This window comes from Myotis davidii, unplaced genomic scaffold, assembly GCF_000327345.1.
Source record: "Myotis davidii unplaced genomic scaffold, ASM32734v1 scaffold399, whole genome shotgun sequence".
NCBI classification, from domain to species: domain Eukaryota; kingdom Metazoa; phylum Chordata; class Mammalia; order Chiroptera; family Vespertilionidae; genus Myotis; species Myotis davidii.
Genome location: NW_006292094.1, coordinates 312,666 through 324,991, shown reverse-complemented (window position 1 = coordinate 324,991; position 12,326 = coordinate 312,666). Strand labels below are relative to the sequence as shown.

The 12,326-nt window shown below is 48.7% G+C and overlaps 1 protein-coding gene across 2 annotated transcripts in view; it reads right to left on the bottom strand.

Annotated features, from left to right (window-relative positions):
- Positions 1-12,326, bottom strand: part of DOCK2 (dedicator of cytokinesis 2) — a 365,121-nt gene that overhangs the window by 60,286 nt on the left and 292,509 nt on the right. For both annotated transcript variants that reach the window (XM_015565082.1, XM_006765379.2), the window contains exons 30-32: positions 8,851-8,929; positions 461-561; positions 313-371 (exon numbers count right to left, since the gene is read on the bottom strand). In XM_015565082.1, the coding sequence (XP_015420568.1) occupies positions 313-371; positions 461-561; positions 8,851-8,929 (239 nt within the window). The remainder of the gene's footprint in view (positions 1-312; positions 372-460; positions 562-8,850; positions 8,930-12,326) is intronic.

Below are 12,326 nucleotides of genomic sequence, written 5' to 3'. Positions count from 1 at the left end.
AGCACTCCTGTGATGGACAGGGACGTGAGTTCCCACAGCAGTCCTGCCCTTCCTCCTTTTCATAAATCCAAATTTGACACCGTAATCCCTGACGGGTACCAAGCAGAAGCAGATCCACAGCGGTTTGGGGTGGGAGGTGGGGGTGGGGACCCACTCTCATCAGACACTCGTGGAGGACCTGGGGTTACGTACAGTGATAAAGTGTTATTTCAAGATCCCACTGCTGACACCCCTGTGGCCCTCTAACAGATGGCCTTCAAGAAGGTGCGCGGCAGGTGCAGATGTGTCTGTCTGGAAGCGGGGGCTACTCACCAAGCTTGTACCACATATCGCGGATGGAGAAGCCAATTAGCCGCCGCATGTCCCCGTACCTAGGCGGAACCAAAAAAGTCTGCTTCAGGCTCCGTCTCAGAGATCCCCATGCAACTCCCCCTTTGGGAGATCCAAACATGCAACCTACTTATTCAGGATTTTGTTGTACTTGGCGTGTGAGAACTGCTCCAGCTGCAGGGAATCCTGGGTGATAAAAGCCACCGCCAGATGAAAATAGTTATTCCACAGCTGCAAATGAAAGAGGAGAGAGCCGTCATGGAGAGGGTCTGAAGTGGGAAGGCAGATTCAGTGCTGGGGGATGTGAATAATTTATAAGGATGGCGGAAGACAGAAGCAGAACCAGTTTAATTCTGTGCACTGCAATTTTCTAACTGGCACTGACTCTGAAATTAACATCCCGGCCAAAGCGAGGACAATGGATGGACATCTCCAGGCGCCAACCATGTCCCCTCGTTGACAATAGGACTTGGGCAAGGAGAAGGATTTTAGGGATGCTTTCTGTTTTGCTTCATTCTGTGTTTTGTTTTAGATTTTTTGGGGTACAAATAACTGGCCCCAGCTGGGTGTCTTGGTGAGCTGGCTGCTCTGCCTTCGTATTAGAGGGTGGTGAGGGATACGTGTCTCAGGGACTCCCAGCCTCTCTGGAAGTCCTCCCGAAATTAACCAGCCAGCTCCTGGACCAGCCAGCAACCCACTCTGTCTGAGAATAGTTTGTCTTCTCCTCACTCTCAGTTCAATGTTTTCAAAATGTGGCCCCAGACCAGCAGCATCACCTGGAAACTTGCTAGAAATGCAGATTCTCTGGCTCCACCCAGACCCTGTGAATCAGACCCCCAGACGCTGTGTGTTTACAAGCATTCCGGGTGAGTCTGATGCACTGTGGAGTTCCAGAATCACCAAGGACCCAGCTTAGATAAAGGCCTATCATAATTTTAACATTCACATGACCTGTTGGTGGTAAATGCAAGGGCTAATACTAGCTCCTGGTGAAACAGAGACAGCCAAGGTTCAGTGCATGGCACGTGCTCCGGTACCACAGTGACAGGCATTGACACAGACCACAGAACCCGAGAGATAGAGACCCAAACAAAGGCGTTGCTGAGCCTCAGTGAGGCCGTCTGCAAAAGGGGTACCCACTGCAGAGGGCTGCAGTGAAGACCACATGAGATGATGAGTTTAAAGGGCTAGAGTATCAGAAAAGAGCTCAAAAGCACTTGTTAGCCTTATTGTCCTTTTCATTATTCTAGTGATTCCTTTGGTACCAAAGCACATAGCACAGCCCAGCTCCCGAGGTACTCAGGGGCAATTATTACAGACGTTAAGGCCCTTCATGGAGCCGGTGGAGGACAGCTTTGCTGGACAAAGCCCACCCACTTTCAGCCTGTGAACACTGCACAGCAAGAGAACGGGTGACCGGCTAGAGAAATCACCTGCCATTAAGACCTTCATCCTTAACTCAAAGAAGTTCAGATGCTAAGACTAAGTAAAAGTCACCTCTACCCTTGATAATAGCCATATTGCTGCCCAGAGTGTTGCTTTCAAATGGGCATGTGGTTCCAGTTTCAGAAAGAAGCAAGACAACACTCCGTTTTTACCATGGCCAGGCCCTTTCCCATGCCCCCTCCTTCCAGTTCTCAATAATGGGTAGCTGTTATTAGTCCCATTTTACAGATGAGGAGATGAGGCAAAGCTAGGATTTGAACCCAGGCTTTCTGATTGACATCCATGGCTCTCTCCACACATCTCACAGTCAGTCAGAAAATAACATATATTTATTGAATACCAATGTGCCAGATGTTATCATCACATGAGGATAGGGCAGGGGTCACACAGACTGCAGACCCTGCTTGCATGCTGCTCAGATTCTGTTGAGGGGATGTGCTTTCTTTATTGAAACCTTACCTCCCAGAGTTCAAAAGACCAAGCCACTCCCGGGGTGCAATGAGGTGACCTGCTGGCTTGTGGCTGCCATAAAATCAACTCTCCACAGACAGCCCCAAGGACCTTTTAAAAGAAGTTGGGTCCTACCACTCCCTTCCTCAAAGTCCTGAAAATGCTTCCTCATAACCCTTAGAAGCAGATCCTACGCCCCGTGTTTCCACAGTAACCCCGCTTATCCAAACTCGCCGTGCAGGTCCGGTCTCCGGGGACTCCTCAGACTGTCTTTCCTCCCGGCACCCCGTGATTTGCAGGTTTTGAATGTGCTGATTTGGTCTGCTGAGCTCGGAGCTCACACTTCCTCCCATTTAAGACCAGGATGTGAAACAGAAAGCCAGGAAAAGGACAACCTGGTCACAGGACGTGGAAAGGGTCATTGGAAGGTGAGAAATTTCTGAGGTTAGGGAATTTCATCAGAATAATCAGAAGAGAATAGGAAGCTGATAGATGACAAAGTAAGTTGAGTTGCTGTTGCTTTTGAGAGCAATTCCAGAAATGCCCCCCCCACACACATATTTGGCAACACGAGACATGTTAGATCCAGTTGTGCCTCTTGCTCCCCTGTCTTCCACCTGACTTAGTCCTTCAGAAATGCTTTCTGTCACCCCATTCCTGATCTCCTTTGCGAAAATTGAAGTGTAATTCAGTCCTTCAGAAATGCTTTCTGTCACCCCATTCCTTTGCGAAAATTGAAGTGTAATTCCATATGATAATATTCACTTGTTAAAGTGTATAATTTAGTGGGTTTTAGTATATTCACAAGGTAGTACAACTGCCATCTCCATCTAATTTTGGCACATTTTCATCACTCCAAAGAGATACTTCCTACCTACCAGCAGTCACTCCCCTTGCTCCCTCCCCCTCAGGCCTGGAGACCAGGGACCACTCTCCTCCTCAGCTTAGTCCAATATTTCCTAGATGCGTGGCTCTTCACCAGCCTAATGTTTCCAAGCTTCACCCATGTGGTCACATGTGTCGGTACCTCATTTCTTTTTGTTGCTGAAACTCTTCTGTCATAAGGATGCACCATGTTTTTGTTTTGTTATCTGTCCATCCACTGGCCGGTGTTGGGTTGTTTCCACCTCTTGGCTATTATGAATAGCGCAGCTACGAGCATCTACATGTAAGTTTCTGTGTAGAGGTGGGTACATACTTAGGAGTGGACCTGCCGTTCTTCTGCTTTCCTCCTTGAAGATCTTGGTGGACCATGAGACCTTAGATCCAGAGCCTCCTCTTCTTAGTGGATCAGAGAAGGTGCCCTGGGCACCTCACCACAGCTCCTGCCAGAGGGCTCTGTGGGACTGACTTTGGAACTGAGGGAGGTGGCCATGGCCAGTGGCTCTGTGCAAAGACCCTGAGTGGTGAGCAGCGGGCACAACTAGATGGTGCTTGGCACTCAGGGGGCCTCCTCAGCCCCGAACCTTCCCCGACTTTGCTCTCGAAGAACAGGACCACGTGCACTGACCTGGCTTTTCGGGCCCCACTCGTTTCCCAGTATTTCTGCCCTCAACAGACTGCCTTTTTCCAAGGGCTGGTCTGCTCAGGCCCCACGGACTCCCTGGCTTTGCTCACTGTGGTGCTCATACCCACAGCATTGAAGTCCTATTCTTTCTTCAAATCCCGGTTCAAGACCCACTTCCTTGGTCCCTGCCTTCCCATGGCCCCTGTCCCTTTCCCCGCACTTGTTTCTGAGCTTTGTTCTGCCCGAGGCAATTGGGGAGGTGCAGTTAGGGAAGAAAAGGATCAGCACAGTGGGGATACCTCGGGGCCCAAAGGGAGGCAGGGGAGAGGCTCCGCCCCTCACTTCCCCTGAGGGGGGAGCACAGGCATCAGTGCCTCAGGGACAAGGGTGTGGGTGCCAGGGCTAGCTCTCACTGGCTGGGTGGTCTTTGCTGTACTGGGTCTTCCTGAGCCTCGTTTTCCTAACCTATGAAGTGGGAAGCAGAATGGTACCGACCATAAAGAACTGTTACAAGCGCTGATGAGATAATATGAGCACGGAGGCATCCAGCACAGCCTTGGTGCCTGGCAGACGCTCAGTGAATGGCATGGTGGTACTGGCGGGGGCACCGACTCAAGAGTATGTATATGTATGGCCCTGTCTTTTCTAACTGAAGGCTCCATAGATACCCAGAGTCCTGCCTTCCACTTATTTGTATCCCTTATGACATATTCAGCACAACAGTTTGAATACAGCTGGGTTCCAGAAAATATGTATTTATTGATCATTGTATTGTTAGAGAAATTCTCCAGTCGTTTCAAAGGGTCTCAGATTTTTCTTTCCTCCTTGCCTCAAGCTGCCTGGTGGCATTTCTACTAAGTACCCAGCTCGGCTGGTTCGGAGAAGCCAGAGGGGCTTCTGCAAAACACATGGCTCCCTTTTCCCAGGGGAGGAGATTTTTGATTAGGAATTAAATATTTTGAAATCATAGGACAACAGAAGCATAGAGCTGGAATAAATTTAAGGGTTATCTGATCCAAGGCCTTTATTTCACAGATGTAAAACAGTAAAACCAGCCAAAATCATACTGTAACCTGAATTTAGTTATTTTTAATTGACTCTTAAAAATTATAGAATACGCACATCATAAAAAAATTAAATGGTAGAAAATATTAAATAATAAGATATTTCCATCCTATCATGCTTGGACCTTTGTCTACTTTCCCAGAAGAAAATCTTAACAATTTCCTGGCTACCCTTCCAAAAATCATTTATATATAAACAATGTATGTATAGACATTTTTTCTAATATCTGTGGTGCTTTGCTAGTTTCTCATAAATCTCTCGTGCAGATGTTTGCATATTAGCATATTCAGATCTGCTCTGTTCTGGTTTATTGCTGCATGGCGTTCTGTTTAAGGATGCACTTCCATTTTAACCAATTCCTTCCACTGTAGACATTCAGCTTGACTCCACCTTTCCCCCCCGTTAGCATCAGCGCTTAGCCGACATCCTTGTTTCTGCATCTCTGTGCAGGAGAGGCTGTAATCATGCCTCCATGGCTGGAGCTGCAAGTGTGAAGACACAGGGCCTCTGTGTTGCTTTTTGCTGCTTTTATCCTTTGTTTTCACAGATCCTCTCAGGCAATTCCCAGCTCCATTGTCACCAGCAAGTTTCCTTAAGGCTGGAAGCCTCGGTTTCCTCACCTGGAACATGAGGCTAAGAGTACCCAAAGGGGGTGGTCACAGGGACTAAATGAGGAAGGCTCTGCCTGGCAAACTCCTACTCAGTCTTGCAATCTCAGTTCAAACATCTTTTCCTGGGAAGCCTTCCTGGGTCTCCCAGGCTAAAGGAGAGCCGCCCGCCATTCGCCCTCATCACGCCCTGTTCACGGGGTTTACGACATATTTTAAGGGGAACTAATTATGTCCTGTCTCCACGGCTGGATGCAAGCACCACGCAGGCAAGAACCTATCTGTCTATTCACTCTTCTATTTCCAGCGTCTAGTGTTGTGTCTGACCCAGAGTGTGCTCAGGGAACATAGGGTTTCTCCCCCCAAAAATGTATGCACACACTTGAATAATGATAAGGGCACTGTGTATTAAAATACATTTCATTTCAAAAGTGAGCTATCAGCTGTTCAAGTTTTGGGGGGACACCTGTGTTTGCTGAATGAGTTCATTAACGAGCCCCCCTCTATAGGCATTGTTGTTAAATCCTCCGAGAAACTCCAATTTTGTATTGTGATCTCCCACCTTAGGGAGCAGGGACCCATGGCTGCAGGATGGTGAGGCTGGCATCTGAGCCCACATTTGTCTCACTCCAGCACTTAATTTTTTAACCACTGTTCTCTTCCCTCAGTTTCCTTTACCCTTTACTGTTGGTTAAGTTTTTCCTGGTTCATCTGGAATTTTACAGCAGAGAGGGCAAGGAGTTTTGATCCTATAATATTCTTTCTAATGGCCTTGAATTATTCTTTAACCCAAATTCCAACTGAGAGGGAAAAAGTGCCCGGCACATGGTGCTGCTGAAATACAATGGGCGTGGCCTCTTCTGAGCTGCAAAGGCGCAGCAGCCTGGACCATTCTGGGGATACGGTGGACTCTGGGAGTGGGAGTTCCCATCCATGGACTCTGGCTAGGGACATCAGGCCAGAGGCTCTCTGGGGCCTTCAAGCCGAAGCAGGCAGGGCTGAAGAAGCCATCCCAAGCCTGTGACCATCTTTCTGCCTGGTGGAGCTACACAGCGTCCCACCGTCCCACCGTCCCACCGTCCCACCGTAGGCCTCTAGGCAGGCGGTGCTGTGGGCCTCTTCTTGGCTTCGGTGAGTGCTCCCTCTATGTGTGTGCTCCCTCTTGCACTTTTTTTTTTTTTTTTTACCATTACTGGTTACATTTTCATTATAAAGACCAAGCCTGCCTCATTCCTCCTCTAATGGCTGGGAATATCCCAGAAGCTTCATTTCACGGCTTCTCAGTACAGGTTCAAAAATGATCCCAAGGTGGTTCAGTGCCCAGAGCTAATCCAGAAATGCCTCAAGGCCAAAGTTGGAATTGCCAAACTCAGAGCCAATTAGAGCTTCCCAAGGAGAGAGAGAGGGATCGTAGTGGCATTCAGACAGGTGCCTAAGGCAGAAGCAATTTTCCTGGGACCAAATAGCACATCCGAGGTGTAAGCACCGATTCCTGGGCCAATCAGTTTCCTACATGGAGGATCCAGTCCTACAGCCAGTGGTCACACAGCTGCCTGTCCCTGGGCCAGCAAGCGCTAACCAGGGCAGACAGTGTTTCTGGAGCTAAACAGAGCTGTCTGGTAGAGGCACAGGCACCTGCTCCTAAGAGAGTGCAGAGGAGTGAAAGGGCTTGGCTTTACAGAGAGGTCTGACTCCCAGCCACCCCACTGAGTGGTCGGATGACCTTTAACAGAAAAGCCAACCACTTCTCTGAAACTCAGTTTATTCACCAATAAAATGGGTATATCCCAACCTAATGGGGTTATAATGAGCATCAAAATGCCCTAAGTAGGTGCCTAGTAAAAGTTAGTCACCTCTTTCCAAGGCTTGGCTGCTAGAAGATGGATTTACAGCCCCCTATCGAGACTCCACAATTCCGGAGGGCAAGGCTGTGCTCTGCTTTGCTTTCGAATCCCTCAAAGCAATAGCTTAGACCATGACTATCAGTCCTACACAAAAGCCCAGTGAGTTTAGTTAGAAATCCTCTCTTGGTCTTCCCTGAGCAGGCAAATGGATGGGAAGGCCAGGGCCCAGCACCCTGAGCAGGGCCTAGACATGCAAATTATTTTGGCCCCAGCAGAAGACATCATTGCTGTAACTCTCTGGTCTTGTCACCTACAGAGTGGCCCTACAGAGCTTCTCGCTTTTTGCCCTTTGAATCAGAATGCCACCGTTCTCGGAAAGACACTGGGGACCATCTCATTGCACCTGCCCCTCCTCTGGACAGCAGCTGCCAGGGCTGGCGGGGCCCAGTGATGGATGCTGTTCCTGCCGATATCAAATGCATAATTAATGAAACCAGGAGAAGGAGACGAGGCGTGTTCCAGGCAGGGTACAGAGAACAAATCCGCTCCACAGGAGGTGAGGAGAACATGGGCAGAGCAGGACACAGATAAGGTTGAAAAATGGTCCTGTTCTTGAGTACTTATCAATACATATCTACGGAAGTCTCGTTAGAAAAAAGAGACATCTCATGTTGTAGTGCTGGCCGCTTTCCAGTGCTACAAAACCTTGTGGGGTTGACCGCTCTAGGCAATGTTGTGGTGACTAGAAAGGTGCCTCCCTCCAGTCCTGCTTACTGAGAACTGACATATGAGTTCCCAGACCCGACACATTCAGAACCGTCATCACCATCACCATCAAAGTGATACCAATGAGCATAATTATAATGAGCGACTATAATAGCTACCATGTTCCTGGCACTGTTTTAAGAACTTTCAGTGACTTAATTCACGTAATCCTTTCCACCCGCCAATGAGGTAACTACAATTAGCATCATAATTTGATGCGGAGGCAACTGAGACACAGAGAGGTCAAGCCATTTGCCTAAAGTCACACAGCTCATAATCTCAAATGATCCAGGTATGAAACCCCCACTTCTCCGGGCATCTCTCACATCTCCAGCTAGAGGTAGCAACATGGACTTTTCCACAGGCTTTGAAGAGCTGGCTCTTCTTGCCTGCGTTTTGCGGAGATGTCACTGTGCTAGCCCCAGGGACACGCTCTATGCGGGTGTATCTCACAGAGGCCCCAGGTCCTGTCTGAGCACAAGTGACTTCTGGAGGAATCGGGAGTCACATAGATGTACTGAGAGCTTTATATTTCAGTGTCTATGAGTGAATAAAAAAGTAAGAAAACGTGATCCATCTTTAGAAGGTGGTGCCCACTCTGACAAATGAAGCAGCGCAAGTTTCCTTACCACAAGATCCATTATGCAGTTGCATTTACATAAGCTGCTCAGCTATTGACTATTTAATCAGGGGCCTGATTCCAAACCCTGAGTACTTCCCTCCCTGTCACACCCCTCTGAGGCAGCCCCAGAGACATGGCATACCCATGTGTGTACTGGGATGTGTCTGAAGAAGCAACCAGCCCAAGATGCCCACTCAGGTGCCAACTACTCACCTGGAACTCAAAGTTCGTGTGTTCCAGGAACTTCTGGTTCATGATTTCTGCAAACTTGTTGATGGCTCTCAGGAAGACCCTGGAGGAGGAGAGAAGGTCATCAGGCCATCCGAACGCTCTATCTCAGGCAACCCTCCCCTCCCCCAAAGATCCCTCAGAGAGAGTCCTGACCCAAGGGAGAGGTCAGCCGACCCACTCACCACCTGCTCACACTGTAGACTGGGGGCCATGTTTGCCTTGCAAGAACTCAAAGACCATCTGTTTGACTTCCGTTAGTAAATTTGTACTAGTATTGCCTTTTGTTTAAACTACTACATGCCTAGGGCAGAAAATTCATGCCATCCAGAAAGATAGGGAGAGAAACGGCCCCCACCCTAAACAAACAGAAACACACCACCGAATCCTATCTATCATCTAAAGTAAACCATCATTGGCGTTTTGATGAATGCAATCTCAGAGGTCTCCCCAGACTCTATGCACAACTGATATTTTACAGATACCGTTTTGATGAATGGGGTTAAACGATAAATGCTGTTTCACAGCCTGTCTTTTTCACTCAGCAATACATTGTGTGTTCCTTTCATGCCAGTGAACTGAGATATATATCATCCCTTTTAATCACTGAAAAGCATTCCATGGTGTGGCTGTGTCGCCCTTTATTTAATCAGTCATTTGCTGTGGGACCTTCGTGTGCTTTCACAGCCTTTTCTGTTCCAAGCAGTGTGTCAGTGACCCTCATCTGCACACCTTCACCTCCCATCTCCACACCTCTCCTCCAGTCTTCTCCTGAGAGTGGAAATACTGGCCAAAGGCTATGCACACTTTACGTTTTGATGCCTGTTGTCAAATTGTGTTTCTTCTTTTAAATATTTTTTTTTAAAAAAAATATATTTTTTATTGATTTCAGAGAGGAAGGGAGAGGGAGAGAGAGAGATGGAAACATCAATGATGAGAATCATTGACTGGCCGCCTCCTGCATGCCCCCCACTGGGGATGGAGCCCACACCCCAGGCATGTGCCCTTGATCTGAATTGAACCCGGGACCCTTCAGTCCGCAGGCTGACACTCTATCCACTGAGCCAAACCAGCTAGGACAAATTGTGTTTCTTCTTAAATGTTTTCCTCTCCTACCCAACCCCACTAACTGGTCCTGCAGCCTCCTGTCTCTTGCCCCTTCCGCCTCAAGAGCTCCTACCAGTCAGCTCCGATCCCGCCAATGCCCCACTCCATTGCCCCCGCTGCCCACAGGATAAATCCCAGCTCTTTCTCTCAAAGGCAGTGCCCTCCAGGATTGGACCTCAGCCTTCCTTTCTTCTAGATGCATTTCTCACCATTCCCTTGTGCTTCTGATTGTTTTCTGAGTTCCCAGACATCCTCTACCTCTGTATAGAATACTCTCCCCGTCTAATCTCCATGGAGCAGGGTCTGCTGCATCCTGTGTCCCCGAAGGACACTCACTGCCATTTCCTTTCCCAGAATTCATCACGGTCTGGGGTCTGGGTGGTTATTTGTGTGGCTCAGTAATGTGCCTCCTCCGCTGTACTTTCTTTGAAATCAGAGGCTCCCTCCACGAGCTCATCTATGCTCAATCTACATGCCTTTGACTCGCAAATGTCTATACCTTCACCCCTGGCCTCTCCCTGGCTCAAGCTTGCACCCCAGCTCTCTGCTCTCTGTTGTCACTTGGATGACTAACAGGCATCTCAAACACACATGTCAAAAATCGACTCCCATTACCTGCGCTCTTTCTGTAGTCTCCATCCCAGCTAAGGACAAGCCCGTTCTTCTGATTGCTCAAGGGGGGAGACATGCCTTCGCTAGCACCCTTAGCTGTTCTCTTTCTGTCAGGTCCTACACTTGGCCTGCCAGCAAAATCTCTTAACATTATTTTCAAAATATGTCCAGAATTTGACTACTGCTCAGGACCCCACTGTGACTGACCTGACCACGCCACCGTCATTTCTCTGCTGGACCTCTGCAGCCGTCTCCCAACTGCTACCTGCCCGGCTCTGGCCAAGTCTCCACTGTGTGTGGACGTGCTTGTAAAATCTTAGTGGCCAGCGGCCAGATCTCACCTGCACTATTGCCTGTAATTCTTGATTGACAGTGGACAACCAACAATTTCTCTGAGGGGCGGCTGATCCAGGGAAAACGCCTATTTGGTCTCCCTGAGACACAGTGGGAAGCGAGGGGAGGAAGTGTTTATTTGAAGGTTATTGCTTTGCATAATGATTGAAACTCCATGCTGCATAGGAACCTGGGGGAGACTGTACAGAACACACCTGCACATAGATGTGTCCCCTCCCAGGGGTGAGGGGGCAGGGCCATGTGTCCATTCATGCCAGCCCCTCACAGGTTGAAAGTTGCTCTTATGGATGTTAAGTTCCTAGTACTTCTGGCCCCCCTGCAGGGTGCTGAACACTCTCCTGCAGCCAGAGGAAGCCGAGAGAATGAAAGAAGTAGGGAGCTCTCAAGATGGACAGGAAATGTCTACCAACAGGGCAGGTGTTTTGGACCAAGAGTGTGGGCAGGGCACCTACAGCAACTGCTGGATCACTCATTGCTCGTGAGGAACCCTCAGCTAGTGAACACTCAAATGTTTGCTGAACAAAGAGGGCAATGCATCGGGATCACACAATTTGTACGGACACACATGACTGGATATGATTTCTGGCTTGGCTACTTCCCTCTGTGTGGGTTTGGGACATGTTCGTGACACCTGTGATGGCCCACTTTCCTTTCTTGTGAAACAGCAGTACTGTAACCTCATCCACAGGCCGCTGTGTGGTAAGTGCTGAGCATAGAGCTGTTACATGGCGCCTGGGGAAGCTGTGGCCACTTCAGGACCCTTCGGTCACTGCCTTCTTCTCTTGCAGGCAGGGACTGACAGCGAAACAAACAGGCAGAGGACAAGGAGCAGGCAGGACCATGCAACGACAGGAGACAACAGTCCCACAAAGTCCGCCATCCTGTCAGGCTGCCAACATGTGACATTTCCTTGGTTCGGCTCTTCTGTCATTTCCTAATATGCCTTCCAAGAAATATCTATATTTTCTCCTTATAGATTAGAATCTGATTCCCCAGTGGGAACTGCATTGTGTGGCTGTCATATTATGTAGAAAGCTTTCAGACTTTCTAATATGATACAGACATGAGGAGTTTGACTCGTCCTCGGCAGCAACACAGCTATCAGTAGTTTCGGTGACAGTCATTCGTTTGGTTGCTGTCCTAAACCTGTCCCCAGCTCTAAAAGGCCTGTGCTGATGGTGGGGACTGGTGGCAGATAGGGTCTTGGGGACAGCAAACAAAGTTTTCTCTCTCAGGATTCTTCTGCAGCCGCTCTCTGGAATTCAGAGTATCACCTAACTTTGGTTTCCCATGTTTGGGTTTGGAAAAGTCTTTCTTTTTGTCTCCTCCTCCTTCTTCCTCTTGTTCTTCATCTTCCTCCTCTTCCTCCTCCTCCTCCTCCTCCTCCT